At 44.7% G+C, this 15,359-nt stretch overlaps 1 protein-coding gene across 2 annotated transcripts in view; it reads left to right on the plus strand.

Moving 5' to 3' along the window:
• The window catches only part of NLGN4X (neuroligin 4, X-linked), a 258,034-nt gene extending 242,919 nt beyond the window's left edge, over positions 1–15,115 (plus strand). For both annotated transcript variants that reach the window (XM_006835650.1, XM_006835651.1), the window contains one exon: positions 14,266–15,115. In XM_006835650.1, the coding sequence (XP_006835713.1) occupies positions 14,266–15,115 (850 nt within the window). The remainder of the gene's footprint in view (positions 1–14,265) is intronic.
• The last annotated feature ends 244 nt before the right edge of the window (positions 15,116–15,359 follow it).

Raw genomic sequence — 15,359 nt, forward strand, 5'->3', positions numbered from 1 at the left:
ACTTTGAAGCCCCTCATCTGTTCACAGTGGTCTTCGTGGGAGGTTGTGTGTCACCAGCTCGGTTCGAGTGCAGCGTTTCCGAGGCTGTCGATCTTCACAGGAACAGAAAAGTCTCATCTGTCTCCCATAGAGCCGCTGGTAGATTCGAACTGCTGACTTTGTGTTCAGCAGTCCAACACATAAGCCATTATGCTACCAAGGCTCCTTATTCACTCCAGTACCGCTGGATGATAAAAATGTGCCAGAATCCGCTCCATACTCAGTGTTGACAGGGATGGGCAACTGGACATTGGCTACCCCAAATGAGGGGTGGCTACAAAGACAACAAGTGACTAGCTTACAAGCTTTCAAGAGGGAATGTAGATCCAGTGGGCTCAGAGGAAGGTAGAATCTCCAGAGTAGTATCCAATCTGTCTGGGCAGGGCTGATGAAAGGAGATGGGGATAGGTCTCTTGTGATACAATAGTGAAAAATTGTTATCAGGACTGACTGAGGGCTGGAAATGTAAAGGTAGATGTTTTGTAGCAAAAGGAGGGGAGCGATTGACTGCAGTCTAGGAGTGGAGGTCCCTGGGACCATCAAGAGAGAAGAGTAGAGAGTGGGACCCTACCCAGAGAAGCAGTGATGCCTGAGATGGAGGCAGAGATGATGACGTGGAGAGATGGAGCAGCTGGGGACTTTAGACACAGAGAGGGAATGGGGCTGTGTGCTGACGACTGGGGGGCAGGCTTGCAGAGTATACCCTTTAGTTGGTTGATGATGCATGGAGGGGATTGTAACCATGGCAATGAAATGGTATATGATAAGATGTATGTAATCAATGTAAAGTTAATGTTCTCCCACATAAACGATCACTTAATTCACATTAAACAGCAAAAGAAAAGAATACAGCCTCAAAAATCCTATTGATCAGTTCTACCCTGACACATGGAATCACTATGAGTTGGAATTAATTCGGCATACAACAGCAAATTTCATTTCCTCATCTATAAAATGATGACAATCCATGTTTCTTGTAAAGCTAATGAGTGAATAAACGTAACTTCTAGCTATAGGCAAAAAAATGTGCCAGATCCCTTTCGGTCTGCCTGCCGGTGTAGCATTTAGAAGGACAGGTAGATCTTACAGATTCTGCAGACTCCATTCCAGACCACCGCAATAAAGCTGGTGTGCCGATTAAACATGGCACCCGGAATTATGATTTCACAGAGCCTAGAAGAGTGATGTTGGCTCTAGGCTGCCATCTGGGAAGCAGACATGATGAAACACTTGGAGATAGTGGGGGAATGACCGAAACAGCACACAGACACACAATGTTGGAAACCGGGTGCCAATAAACCTGCTCATCCCCAGGGTGGATACAGATACATTGTATTTGCAAAGCTCGCTGAAGTAAGCGAAACGCTAAGAAAACTAGTAGGCTTGTATACTGACCGGCACATTGATAGCTGGTCACTGAGTTTTAAATCTAAAGATGACCTCATCCTATTTGATAAACCGTGGATGCTAAAACACATGGACCGTATGGCAAACCAAGTCAGAGGAATGACATCGTCCCATAATAAGCGATAAGCTGGTTGCTATGGTATCTGCTCAAACGCATGACAACTCAAAACCCAAGCGCATCCTCCAACACAACAGTTTCCATGTTTATAATTCAATAATTAATACTCATGACTTCTCTCAGATGGGCAGGACCACCTAAAACCTTCCATCATCATGAACTTAAACTCTGTATCTCCCAAACAAAAACGTTCCCTTTTCTACTACCTCCCACTCCTGGTAACCACGAATAAGTCTTGTTTTTTTTTACGTGGCTGTTGTCATTGCTATGTGCATTCCAGTCGGTTCTGACTCACACTAACCTGATGCACAAGAGAACAAAACACCACCCAGCCCTGCACCATCCTCACAACCATTGCTAAGTTTGAACCTATTGCTGGTGCCACTGTGCCAATCCATCTCCTTGAAGGGTCTTTCTCTTTTTGGATGACCCTCCACTTTACTGAGCATGATGTCCTTGTGTTCTGAAGGTCAGGTCATTTCGTATAAGTGGCCTCATAACAGTGTTTGTCCTTTTGGGACCGGTGTATTTTGTCCACATGTTCTTTTCAAAATCTCATTTGTGTATCAGAACTTCATCTCTCTCCCCACCTGAGTGATAAGATACTTTCTGGTTTGTCTGGATCCCATTTGTATTCATTCATCTGTGGGTGGGTATTCTAGAGGAAACGGCTGCAGGAAACTGATATAATGCAAGTCTCTTTAAATAACTCAGGGGAGTTATTTAAATTTAAATTTTCGAATGCACACTCATACCTGTTTTCTCTTAACCGTGTCACATCCACGCGGATCACTGTCAACCAGCACCAGTTTCCAGAGCAGAACTCTGGACTCACCTGGTTTTTCTAAAGTTGATTGCCAGGCCTTTCTTCCTAGGTGCCTCTGAGAGAATTTGTTCTTCCAGGCTTTTAACTAGCAGCTGAGAGTCCTGGTGTGGCAGTGTAGGATAAGCACTGGACTGGCAATCCCAAGGCCAGCAGTTCAAACCCACCAGTTGCGCTAGGAGACCTATACAGGGTAGCGATGAGTCGGAACTAATTCAATAGCAGACAGCAACAAATCTTTAGCCATTTGTACCATCCAAGGACTCCATGAAAACCAGAAAGCAAACCACCTGTGTGCTGCTACTCAGTCCAATGCTTGAAGACCCCAGGTGTGACACATTAGGACTGTGTACCCTATAGTTTTCAGTGGCCAATTTTCCAGAGGTAGATCACCAGGCCTTTGTTCCAAGTTACCTCTGGGTGAACTGAAACCCGCAAACTTTTAGGTGAACACTAAACTCATTAACCAATTGATTCTCCTTCATTATTTGCTTTCTCTCAAACCACAGACTTCCTTTTTGTTTCCCTTACCTGCTTTCATGATAATATGATGAGTGTTGTTGTTGTGAAGTGCCGTGGAGTTGATTCCGACTCATAGCGACCCTGTACAGGGTTTCCGAGGCTGTAAATCTTTACAGGAGCAGAAAGCCTCATCTTTCTCCCCAATATGATGATAGTAGCTGTATAAAACTTGATATTCTTTTCTGAAATGAAGAGCAAGTATCAATTATAATGAGTTTTTCTGAACCACAAAGAAGTTGGGAGCTTGAGCTTATACCGTTAAACGGTTGTTGGCTCTTCCTGCTGCTGAATTGCTCATCTGCAGAGACTGCTTGTTACTCCTTCCTTACTGAAAAGGAAACAGACCTGACCCACACAGTTTCAAATGTGGCAAAGAATTGCTGCCCTAAGTGGGCGTTTCCTCCTGGTCATAGGGAAAAGCCGAGGACCATCTGAGGAGACAGCCGCATGTCTGTGTGGTGATTGTATGACTTCCAACACAGCCTGTTGTCCCGGGCTGCTGAATGGACTCCTAAGTCAAGACAACGCCATACACAATAGATCCTGGTCCTGTTATATCCCTCTGATGGGTTGTTGATTGGATACATGTGCCCACTGGATTCTTATCGACTGCTATTCTAAAGTTGATCCCCAGGCCTCTCTTCCTAGTGTGTGTTTGTTCTACTGAAACCTGCTGGGCCTCAAAGCCACACAGCTGGAGGCTACTCATGAGGTGCAATGGAATTGAACTTGTGTGTAAGGTGAGAGTCTTACTGCAGAGTCAACAGCGCCCACTGCTGTGGTTAAGTGCCGTCGAGTCGGTTCTACCTCATAGCAACCCTGTGTAAAGTTTCCAAGGAGCGGGTGGTGAGTTTGAACCTCCAACCTTGTGGTTTAAAACTGACCTTGGAATCCAGTACTTTTATCACACAGTGCCACAACATAACTTGTTGTTGTTGTTGTTAAGTGCCGTTGAGTCGGTTCCGACCCATAGCGACCCTGTATAGGGTTTCCAAGGAGCGACTGGTGAGCTTGAACCACCGACCTTGTAGTTCAAGCGGCTTTTCAGTCTGGCGCATTAATCCAGAGCGCCACCCCAGGACAAGAGATGTAAGATGTTGCTGGTGAAGTATAGTTGAGTCCGTTCTAACTTCTACTGATACTGTATAGGGTTTCTGAGGAGCAGCTGCTGGGTTTGAACTGCCGGCCTTGTGATTCGAAGTCCAGTGTTTGTTCTACACCTAGGACATAAAATAGCTCCACAAGAAGCACCCGAGCAGCGTCCTTGGCGTCCTGCTATGGGACTCTAGGGTCAGTAACGGACTGCAAGGTCATTTTGAACTGTAAGGTCGCCGGTTCAAACTCACCAGCTGCTCCTCGGAAACCCTACACAGGACTCGCCATGAGTCGGAACCGACTCGACGACATATAACAATGAAACACCTGAGCACATATTTCTAAATCACTATTATTGATGTGTGTTCAGGATGTTTGCAGGTGCCATAAAGGACAGATGACTAAGGTGGGAACCAAGGGGTAGCTTTACTCACCCGGAGTTAGAAGCTTCCAGGAGATGCTGTAGGAATCTGGGTGAGATCACCAGGGTGTCGATGGATGTTGTTGTTAAGTGGTGGAGGCACTTAAATGCATGTCTCAAAAACCTGCACTTTTATCCAAACGGGAGATGTTTTCGTTTCTTCTACAAATGTGGGGCATCATGAAATTCATGCTTCGGAATATAAGTGCAGTGAATTTTCTTGTAATTCATTTAGAAGGTCACTTAAGTGACTCGGGTCGTCATTGAATGAGACAGTGCTTCAGAATGTCCCCTAATGTTGAATGAGACAGCAACCCAGCTGGGGATGTTAACAGTTATAGGTGGTTGATATAGATAGATATTATTTTCTGAAATGAAATGATAGATAGTAAATAGAAGAATGGAGAGATGGTAAATGAAACGATGGTTAAATGAGTAAACGGACAGATGCAGATGGATGGATAGATGTTTAGAAAGATGGATGGAAACATAGATGGATAGATACATAGAGAGATAGAGTCAGGTAACAAATAGAAGAATGGATAGATGGTTTAATGGATGGGTGGGTGAGCAGGTACATGGATACATGAACATAGATACTATTTTCTGAAATGAAGCAATAGATCATAAATAGAAGAATAGGTAGATGGATGATAGATAAGTGGATGGATGGAAAGATAGTAAATGGAAGCATGGATCGATGGGTCAATGAATGGATGGATGGAGAAAGACTGAATAAACAGACAAAACATACATACGCAGGCAGATAAAAGATAGATAGATGGATAGATGGACAGACAGATATTGCTACCCTTAGTTCTAGGGGCATTCTGGTTGTATTTCTTCCAAGGCTGATCTTCAATCTTCTGGCAGTTCTTGGTATTGTCAACTTTGTTCTTTCCATGTACGGCGTTGTTGCTGTTAGATGACATCGAATTGGCTCTGAATTGTAGTGACAACATGTATGGCAGGATGGCGTGCCTGGGTTCGACACCATCCTCATGGTCCTTGACATGTTTGAGTCCATGGTTGGGGCTGTCATGTCCATCCATCTCCGCCATTTTTCTCACCTTCAGCTTTACCACCCACGAGGCCCTTTCCGAGCGATGGTCCTTCCTAATGATGTCTCCAAAGTCAGTGATCCGAAATCTCTCCATCCTTGCTGTTAAGGGACATTCTTCTGGATATCCATGGTCCCCATGTTCTCTAGAAGTTGAACCCAGGCAAGGACTCATACAATAAGAGAGAATGAATAGAAGGGATAGGAAGACAGCAAAGGAGGGGAAAGAGAGGGAGGGCAGATGTAATGCCATGTCCCTAAAATGTCATTGCTCTCTGTCTGTTTATCTACCTACCTACCTACCTACCTACCTGTCCATCCATTCTCCCATCTGTGCATTCATTCATCCACCCATCTACTCATTCGATTTTCTATCATCTATTTACTATCTATGTATTCATCCACCTTCTATCCATTCTTCTGTTTATTGTCTACTTATCTATCTATTCTTGTCCATCATCCGTCTTTCCACCCACCCATCCATCCATCCATCTATTCATTTTTTCTATCATCTATCTCTCTTTGTATCTATCATCTGTATATCACATCTATTGCTTATCACATTTATTTATCATCTATCTGTCTATATATCATCTATCTGTGTATCTATCATCTATCTACCCATCCATCCATCCATTTGTACATTCTTGTATTTACTATCTATCTATCTATATCTGTCTATCCATTTGTCCACCCATGCACCCATTCTTCTACCTGTCTATCATTCGATCTTATTTCAACTAAGGAAAGGATATGGCCACAAACTTGGGATTATTTATTTCCCTTGTATTTCAGGAGGCTGTTTCAGTAGTTTAGGACAGAAGCATGAATCAAAATGAAGAGCCAGTGAACAACATAGGTCAACATATGAATGAAGAGCCAGTGAACAACATAGATCAACATATGAATGAGTTTTATAGACGACAGACAGACATGGAAAGTTTTGACAAATGAGAAACAAAGGTGTCTGAAAAGGAAAAGTAATGCCAAAGTTTCATTTATAAAGAATTAAGATCTTTGTCTGACTATGAACTGTCTTTGGGGAATAGGTTAGAGAGGAGTTGGCCACATTGGTCTTTAAAACCTAGGTGCTCCCAGATCCTAGCTAATTCTGTTTGAGTGCTGTGTGTGGAGAAGCGTATGAAAAGGGAAGTTGGCTAGGGAACTCAATCTCTACACAAAGCGTGGCTCCAAGCCAACGGGTGATGTATCACTTACTGAAGAACTTGTAAGCTGTTGGAATTCAGACATGGAAAGAGAATTCTGTAATGGCAATTAAAAGCAACACACAGATATCCATTACATGGCTCCATTCCCTCTGTTTTGTTATCTTTGAAACCGAAATCAGATTCGTTTTCAAAGAGAGTGAGGATTCTGTCTACGAATGCATGTTAAATACGTACACCCGCAGATAGGTAGCTCCTGGTATTAAGGCTTGATGTAACGCATCTAACTACTACAACTGAGCCGATTCCAACTGGTAACGACGGGTAGGCGGGAGCAGAACTCGTCCATGGGGTCACAAGACTGTAAATATTTATGGGACCCGCCTGCCTTGTCTTTTTCCCGTGGAGCAGCCAGTGGGTTCAAATCCCTGATTTTTCAGTTAATAGCCCAACACGTAAATCATTGAGCCTCCAGGGCCCTATTTTGGTAGGTTGTTGTTGTTGGTAAGTGCCATTGTGTTGGTTCCAACTCATAGCAGCCCTGTATAGGGTTTCTGAGGAGCGTCTGTTGAGTTTGAACCACCGACCTTGAGGTTTAAACTCAGTTTGTGCTTCAATACATGAACTCATTTGGTCTGGCCCTGCCAGGCAACTGCAGGCAAAACTTGAAATTCAATCAGTCTAAGAGCTTTTTTTTTCCCCATAGCAAGGTAAATTTATACTAAGTGATGTTATAAATATCCAAATGGCCTTTGGCAGAAAAAAGGGTCCCCAACCCTGCCTTAGAACAAACAAGAATGGTTGTCATCTTACAAGAGGAGATGGTCACATTATTCTCCGTCGGAGCTGTTGGTGTGTTTGAACCACCAACCTTTCTGTTTACGGACTAAGTGCTTCACCACCCCACCACCGGGGCTCCTGAACTTGCTTTCGACACTTACTAAATCTTTGGGGGGGAGGGGGAGGGGAAGCAGGAAAAAGACACTCCTGAAAAAAAGGAAGTTTGGTTTCCAATGTAACTTTTATGACCAACCAGTATAGTGTGGAGACCCCACATGTATGTCAGGAACCCAGGTGTGGCTCTGTTGGACAATGCATTGGGCCATAAGGATGGTTTGAACTCCAAAGTCGGCAGTTCAAACCTACTAGGCGCTCCATGGGAACCCCAGACAGGGTCGCTATGAGTCAGAACCAACTCAACGACGGTTACAATAACACGTGTGTCAGTGGGAAATTGTGCCCCACGAGGTTTTCCATGGCTGAGGTTTTTTTTGGTAGTAGATCACCAGGCCTTTCTTGTAAGGTATGGATGGGTAGACTTGAGCCCTTGAGAATGTGTTAACCATCATAAATCAGCATTAGTGTGAAGTGAACTAATTAAGGACTCAATGCCAAGTAATGTGCATCGCCCCCTGCTGCCTAGGAGGTGTAAATTTACACTTAAGTGTGCATCGCCCCCTGCTGCCTAGGAGGTGTAAAGTCATGCTTAAATACCCTTGCGGTCCAGTGCTTGTCCTACAGCACCACAGGTTTAGTATTATGGAGGATGAGTACCCTTCACAATTGAGTCCTGGTGTGGCCATTGTAAGGTAAGCTGCACTGAAACCCACCGGCAACTCCTCAGAAACCCTCAACAGAGTTGCTATGAGTCATAACCGACTTGCCAGCACACCACAACAAGCCTCCATGAGCACTATACTGTCTAGGTTCTAAGTAGAGTCCTGTCCTCATTGTCATCCACGAATGGATTCTGACTCATGGTGCCCCCGAGTCTGTCGGTGTAGAACTCAGTTCCAGGGGCTGTTCGATGGCTGACTGAGAACAGATGGCCAGGACTTTCTTCTGACGCACCTGTGACTGCGTCAAACCAGCATCCTTTTAGATAGTTGCCAAACGCTCAGCAATTTCCATCCACCAAGCATCCTTGGAGGAAATCATACCGCCAACCTGTGTCAAGAAAGGGAGAGATGGGATCTTAGAGATGCATTTGACTCCCAGCTGTTAACGATTATAACTCAAAGAACAAATAGGACAGATGTGTTAGGGACTTGGGATAGACGTGTAGATACACCTCAAAGCTTTTAGGAGCGAGACGAAATTGTGTCTCTTTCCCTCCTTCCTCATCATGATCTGTAATTTTCCTTGTGGTCATTCGGAAACACTGTATATGCTGCAGGAAAATTTACAAAATAAAACACCGGTACCCATGCTTAGAGGCGGTACCGTCTTTTGAGTGTTTGACAAGAAAGAATGACTTGAACTTTCATAATCCCTGTGAGTTTATCTTGCTTTAAGAATTCTGACTGCGCATCTCCAAGAAACTTAATAGAGAGATTGTATCGGCTGAAGCCGACTTATCTGGATTTTCCAAATCCTCTGCTCTATTCTTTGAGAACAAAATAAATGTGTTTCTTTACCTTTCAAATGCACCCTGAATTCCTTCCAAAAGAGCTCGACATTCAAACATTCATCGTGAAGACAATATTCTTTTCCCTCGATGTCCACCACTCTAGAATAAAAGGATACTGCACCCCCTCTACCTTCACCCCCAACACACTCAGTAGACACAAATGCAATTCAACAAAATCAGATATATGGGGAAAATGGAGTTAGTAATGTTAAAAACAAGGCAGAATAAAATGATAAATACTAGAAAACTTGCTACCTTTCATCTCTTCTAATACAATTAGAATGAAGCACAGATGAACCCATGAAAATGGCCAATCGATAAAAATAGTTTATTAATGCAAAAATAAATAAATAAAGCTAAAAATTAAGAATTCTGAGAAACAATATTAAATTCAGTATGTTCTCCGAACCATTCTGTGGCATTGTTCTGTACCATAGAATCACTTCTCATAGTGAGTCTGCATAGGGTTTCCAAGAAGCAGCTGGTGGGTTTGAACTGCCAACCTTGTGGTTATTCTACACCAGGACTCCTAAACATAGAAGCAGCCAAAACATAGGAGCTAAAAATCAGCTTGGTTTTCAAAGATAGTGAGGATTCTGTCTACAAATGCAGATTAAATGCGCACACACGCAGATAAGGAAGCTCCTAGTATTATTACCTCTCTCCTATGAAGGAGTCGGTTTGCTTCTGAATCCTGTTAGCAAAATAAAGCCTCGGTGACTAGTATATATTCAGTTTGGATGAAAACTTTTCCTTGTGTGCCAAGACAGCTTGGGTTTCTTAAGTGTAGCTGCTTCAGTCCATTTTTAGGAGTTCCCTGTGTGTCCGATTTGACTTGACACCAAGGAGACACAAGAAATGACTACGTTGAGTGAAGAGGATTAATTAAAAAAGGATTAATTAAAAAAGATTACAACATAGAGTAGTCTCTTCATTTCTGTGGATTTTCCTTGGCCTTCACCAATTACCCCTGAGGTCAGCCTTCTCATCCACAGTATAGATGAGGAGATCCTATGAGGGTGGGGAGGATGGTTGAGTTGCTCAGCTGCTAAACGTAATGTCGGAGGTTCAAGTCCACCCAGAGACCTTGGAAGAAAGGTCTAGGGACAGGTGTCTGAAAAAAGTAGCCATTGAAAACCCTATGGAACACAGATACCCCGATTCACAGGGGTTACCAGGAGTTAGGTTTGAATCCATGCTGACTGGCTGTAGATAGGAAGACAAAGCCAACACAGGCTAAAATATTTAATGCAGTCAAGAGATTTCATAGCTGGGAGGAGAAGGGACTATACTCTTAATGCATGGAAATGATTTCTTTGTCACTGTGGCTGTCTCAGATGGAGACCTGAAGTCCTTGCTTGGATAGAGGTTGGTAAGACACGGGAATGACTTACTTTGTGTCTATATGGCACTGTGTAATAGAGCTCCACAAGGTCGGTGGTTCAAACTCACCAGCCATTCCTTGGAAACCCTATACAGGATCACTGTGATTTGGAACCGACTCAGTGGCACTTAGCAACAACTATTGACTTGACCCATGACTTTGTGGCGATTCTGTGTGATCAAGTAGGAGTGTCCCGGAGGGGTTCCTAGGTTGTCATCTCTACAGGAACACATTGCCATGCTTTTCTTCTGCAGACTCACTGGGTGCGTTTGAACCACCGAGGTTTTCATTTACAATGGAGCACTTAACTGCTTTATCCTCAGGACTCTCGACCTAAAGCTCTAGGATATAAAACCTTTTACAGTTGTTGTTGTTGTTGTTGTTAGATGCCATCGAGTCGGTACCAACTCATAGCGACCTTATGCACAGCAGAATGAAACACTGCCTGATCCTGGGCCAACCTCACTACTGTTGCCACACTTGAGTCCATTGATGCTGCCACCTGACCAATCCATCTCGTTGGGGGTCTTCCTATTTTTCTCTGACCCTCCACCTTACCCAACATGATATCCTTTTCCAGCGACTGCTCCCTCCTGACAATATGTCCAAAGTATGAGAGACAAAGTTTGACCATCCTTGCCTCCAAGGAGCACTCTAGCTGCACTTCTCCCAACACAGATCTGTTGGTTCTTTTGGCAGTCCATGGCACTTTCAATATTCTCCAACACCATAACTCAAAAGCATCAATTCTTCTTTGGTCTTCCTTATTCCTGTCCAGCTTTCGCATGCATATGAGGTTATTGAAAATACCATGGCTTGGGTCAGGCACACCTTAGTCTTCAAGCTGACATCTTTGCTGTTCAACGCTTTAAAAAGTTCCTGTGCAGCAGATTTGCCTAATGCAATACGTCGCCTGATCTCTTGACTGCTGCTTCCATGAGTGTTGATGGTTGATCCAAGAAGAATGAAGTCCTTGACAACTTCAGTCTTTTCTCCATTGATAAGAATGTTGTTTACTGGTCCAGTGGAGAGGATTTTTGTTTTCTTGACATTGAGATGTAATCCATACCGAAGGGTGTGTGCTCTTTGATCGTCATCAGTAAATATTTAAAATCTTCTTCAAATACTGTTTCACATTTCCCTGTTCGGACTACAAAATATTTTCAAGAAGGATTTGATAGTTATTCTGTTTCGTTTTGTTTTCTTTCTGACGGAAAGTATTTTTTCCCCCCCTTCAAATGGAGCTCAGTAATGATATATGTATCTCTATGCACGATCCTTCTGCAAAGTCAAGACGTCTTTGTGTTTGGTTGGCTTGGCCTCTATGTGGTTTATGAAACGTGAGACATCTCTTCCTTTGCTTCGAAAGTGATTCTCCAGTGAGGAAAGAGAATGCCCACGTTTCCAACAAATAGCTTCTAGGTCAGCTTTTGGCCATCTTGGTCCTCTAGACATCGGAGCTGAGTGGTTCTTTTTTATTGTGAAGGGGTCATCATCCTGTGCTGTGTGGGCTGTTTAGCGGAATCACAGACTTCAACCCAGGTGAGACCATGAACAGCCCTTTATCTAACCTGGACAAGCCCAGATGTCTTTTGTTGTTGTTGTTGTTAAGCGCAGTTGAGTCGGTTGTGACTCATAGTGACACTGTATAGGGTTTCCAAGGAGCATCTGGGGGTTTGATTTGCCAATCTTTGGGTTTACAGTCCAGTGTTGATTCTGCAGCGCCAGACCAGGAGTCCAAAAGTATCTTCAGACGCTGCCAAATATCCCTTGGGTTTGGGGTAGACATGTACATCCTCTGGTTGACGTCCATTACATGAACATAAGTAAACCTGAAATACTAGAAGGTTTCCCTGGCAGCATTTCGTTTTCCTTTTTCATTGTTTTAGGGCACTGTGGTTAAAAAACACCCACTGTTGCTAACTCGATTCCAACTGCTAGCGACATACTCATTGACCAGAGCTGCCCCTTTCTCTAGACAGCAGACAGCCACAGCTTTCTCCAATGCACCGACTGGTGGGTTTGAACCGCTAACCTTTCAGTTAGCTGCCGAGCGCTGAAACATCATGCCCACAAAATTCCTGACGCAGCACGGCACAGATCCACAAATAAATAGAAACATTGATATGAACGATGAACCGCCTTTGCCAGCAGGATTTATCTTTAAAACCCAGATAGGGGGCATTTCCAGAAAAAGAGGAGATGGTGGGTGTGTTTTGGAGTCAAGCAGAATGTGTCTGTTGGGGATGGGGTATTTTGTAGCTGTGCTGGGCACTGTGGAGTGAATGCAGTCTCACAGGATTCATATAGGATAGAGTAGAGCTAACTGCCCCTTAGGGTTTTCGAGGCTGTAAACTTGCAACCCTCGTGCCATAAAACGCCTTTTGGTGTATATTGGTGTTGTTTTAGTACGCTCGAGGCCGGTTCCAACTCAGTGACTCTGTATAGGGTTTCCACGGAGCCGAGCCGCTCGTGAGTTTGAGCCTCCAATCTTGTGGTTCAAACCGACCCTACAGCGCCACACCAGGACTCCTTTTAGTATCTAGAAGAACCCAGAACCAAATGAGACCCATGACCCTCAGGTGAATTCCATTTCATGGAGCGCCTTTAGGAGAAAACTGAAGTGCTGCACGGGGTCTCCGACACTAAATCTTTATCAGAGTAGACAGTCTCTCTCATCCTTCTCTCTTGAAGCAGCTGGTGGGTTTGAACTGCCAAGCTTGCTGTTAGCAGCCTGTTTGCTTAAGCCACAGTGACACCAGGGCCCCTGATTGTATATAATTCACCACTACCATCCAGCCAAGGAGCTCGGGTAGCGTAGTTGTTATGAATCGGGCTGCTAACCTGAAGGTCGTCAGTTCAAAACGACCAATGATTCCATGGGAGAAAGATGAGGCTTTCTGCTCCTGTGAAGATTTACAGCTTCGGAAACCCTGTGCAGGGTCACTATATGTTGGAACCGACTCCATGGCACATAACAACAATAACAACAACCATCCAGTCAGTTCTGACTCTCAGCAACCCTGTATAGAGTTTCCGAGGCTGTCAATCATTACGGGAGCAGAAAGCCTCATCTTTCTTCCACGGAACAGCTGGTGGTTTTGAACTGCTGACTCTGAGTTTAGCAGCCCGATTCGTAACCACTACGCCACCAGAGCTCCTTAGGGCTCTTTCATTATAAAGGATTGTTGTTAACTGCCATCTAGTCAGTTCTGACTCTTAAACACCCTGTATAGGGTTTCCAAGGAGGAACAGGAGGGTTTGAAAACGTGGCCTTGTGGTTACCTGTCCAGTGCTGATCCTACAGCTCCATACCAGAACCCTACTACGTTAAAGAAAAGCTATTTAAGATGTAAAGTTCTCAATCATTGCTGCGTGCCTTCAAGTCAATTCCAACTCATGTCAACTTTGAATCACTGCGTATAGAACTCTCCCACAGGTTGCTTGATTGTAAGGTGCTATAACGTAGTGGATTATTCACTGGGCTGCTGACCACAAGGTCACAAGTTCGAATCTACCAGTGACTCTGCAGGGGAAAGATGAGACCTTCTCCTCCCATAAACATCTACAGTCTGGGAAACCCTGTGCTGGGTCACTATGAGCTGGAACTGGCTTGACGGCACATCACCACCACCACACCGTTTGAAGAAACAGCTTGCCAGCCCTTTCTTCCGTATTGCTGCTAATGGGGGGCTCAAATACTAACCTTTGGCTTTGCAGCCAATCTGTTGTGTCACCTCATGTGCAAATGCAGTGAATGGTTGGCAATTCTTCTTTCTTTGTCCAATATGACTCTTTTCTTTCTTTCTTCTGCCCCCAGTGACCCGAATCAACCCGTTCCACAGGATACTAAGTTCATCCATACCAAACCCAATCGTTTTGAGGAAGTGGCCTGGTCCAAGTACAACCCCAAAGACCAGCTGTATCTGCACATCGGCCTGAAGCCCCGAGTGAGAGACCACTACCGAGCAACTAAAGTGGCTTTCTGGTTGGAACTTGTCCCTCATCTGCACAATTTGAATGAGATCTTTCAGTATGTTTCCACCACCACCAAGGTCCCCCCTCCCGACATGACGTCCTTTCCTTACGGAACCCGGCGATCGCCTGCAAAGATATGGCCCACCACCAAACGCCCAGCCATCACACCTGCCAACAACCCCAAGCACTCCAAGGATCTGCATAAGACAGGCCCAGAGGATACCACGGTCCTCATCGAAACCAAGAGAGATTATTCCACTGAGCTGAGCGTCACCATCGCCGTGGGGGCGTCCCTGCTGTTCCTCAACATCTTGGCTTTCGCCGCACTCTATTATAAGAAGGACAAGAGGCGCCACGAGACACACCGCAGACCCAGCCCGCAGAGAAACAACACCAACGATATCGCCCACATCCAGAACGAAGAGATCATGTCTCTGCAGATGAAACAGTTGGAGCACGACCATGAATGTGAATCCCTACAGGCCCACGATACCCTGAGGCTCACCTGTCCCCCGGACTACACACTCACGCTGCGACGCTCTCCGGATGACATCCCACTTATGACACCAAATACTATCACCATGATCCCAAACACACTCTCTGGGATGCAGCCGTTACACACATTCAACACCTTCAGTGGGGGGCAGAACACTACCAACTTACCCCACGGGCACTCGACCACCAGAGTATAGCTTAGCGGCCCCCTCTCCCTCCCTGGACCTCCCTCTTCACCACTTACCAAGACATAAAGGAAGAAAGAAGGAATGTCTCCCACCACAGAATGTTTCCCATCACACTGACTTAGGGCAGAATGAGGAAGTGTAGTCCTTCGCTCCTTCCTGGCACATTCCCTGGGAATTTCTGAGGATTCTGACATCAACTTCCGACCCTGTGAAATGTGAAAACGAGACATTGCTGGAAGAACACTGCTTTTAA

Source organism: Chrysochloris asiatica, unplaced genomic scaffold (assembly GCF_000296735.1).
Source record: "Chrysochloris asiatica unplaced genomic scaffold, ChrAsi1.0 scaffold00018, whole genome shotgun sequence".
Taxonomy (NCBI): Eukaryota; Metazoa; Chordata; class Mammalia; order Afrosoricida; family Chrysochloridae; genus Chrysochloris; species Chrysochloris asiatica.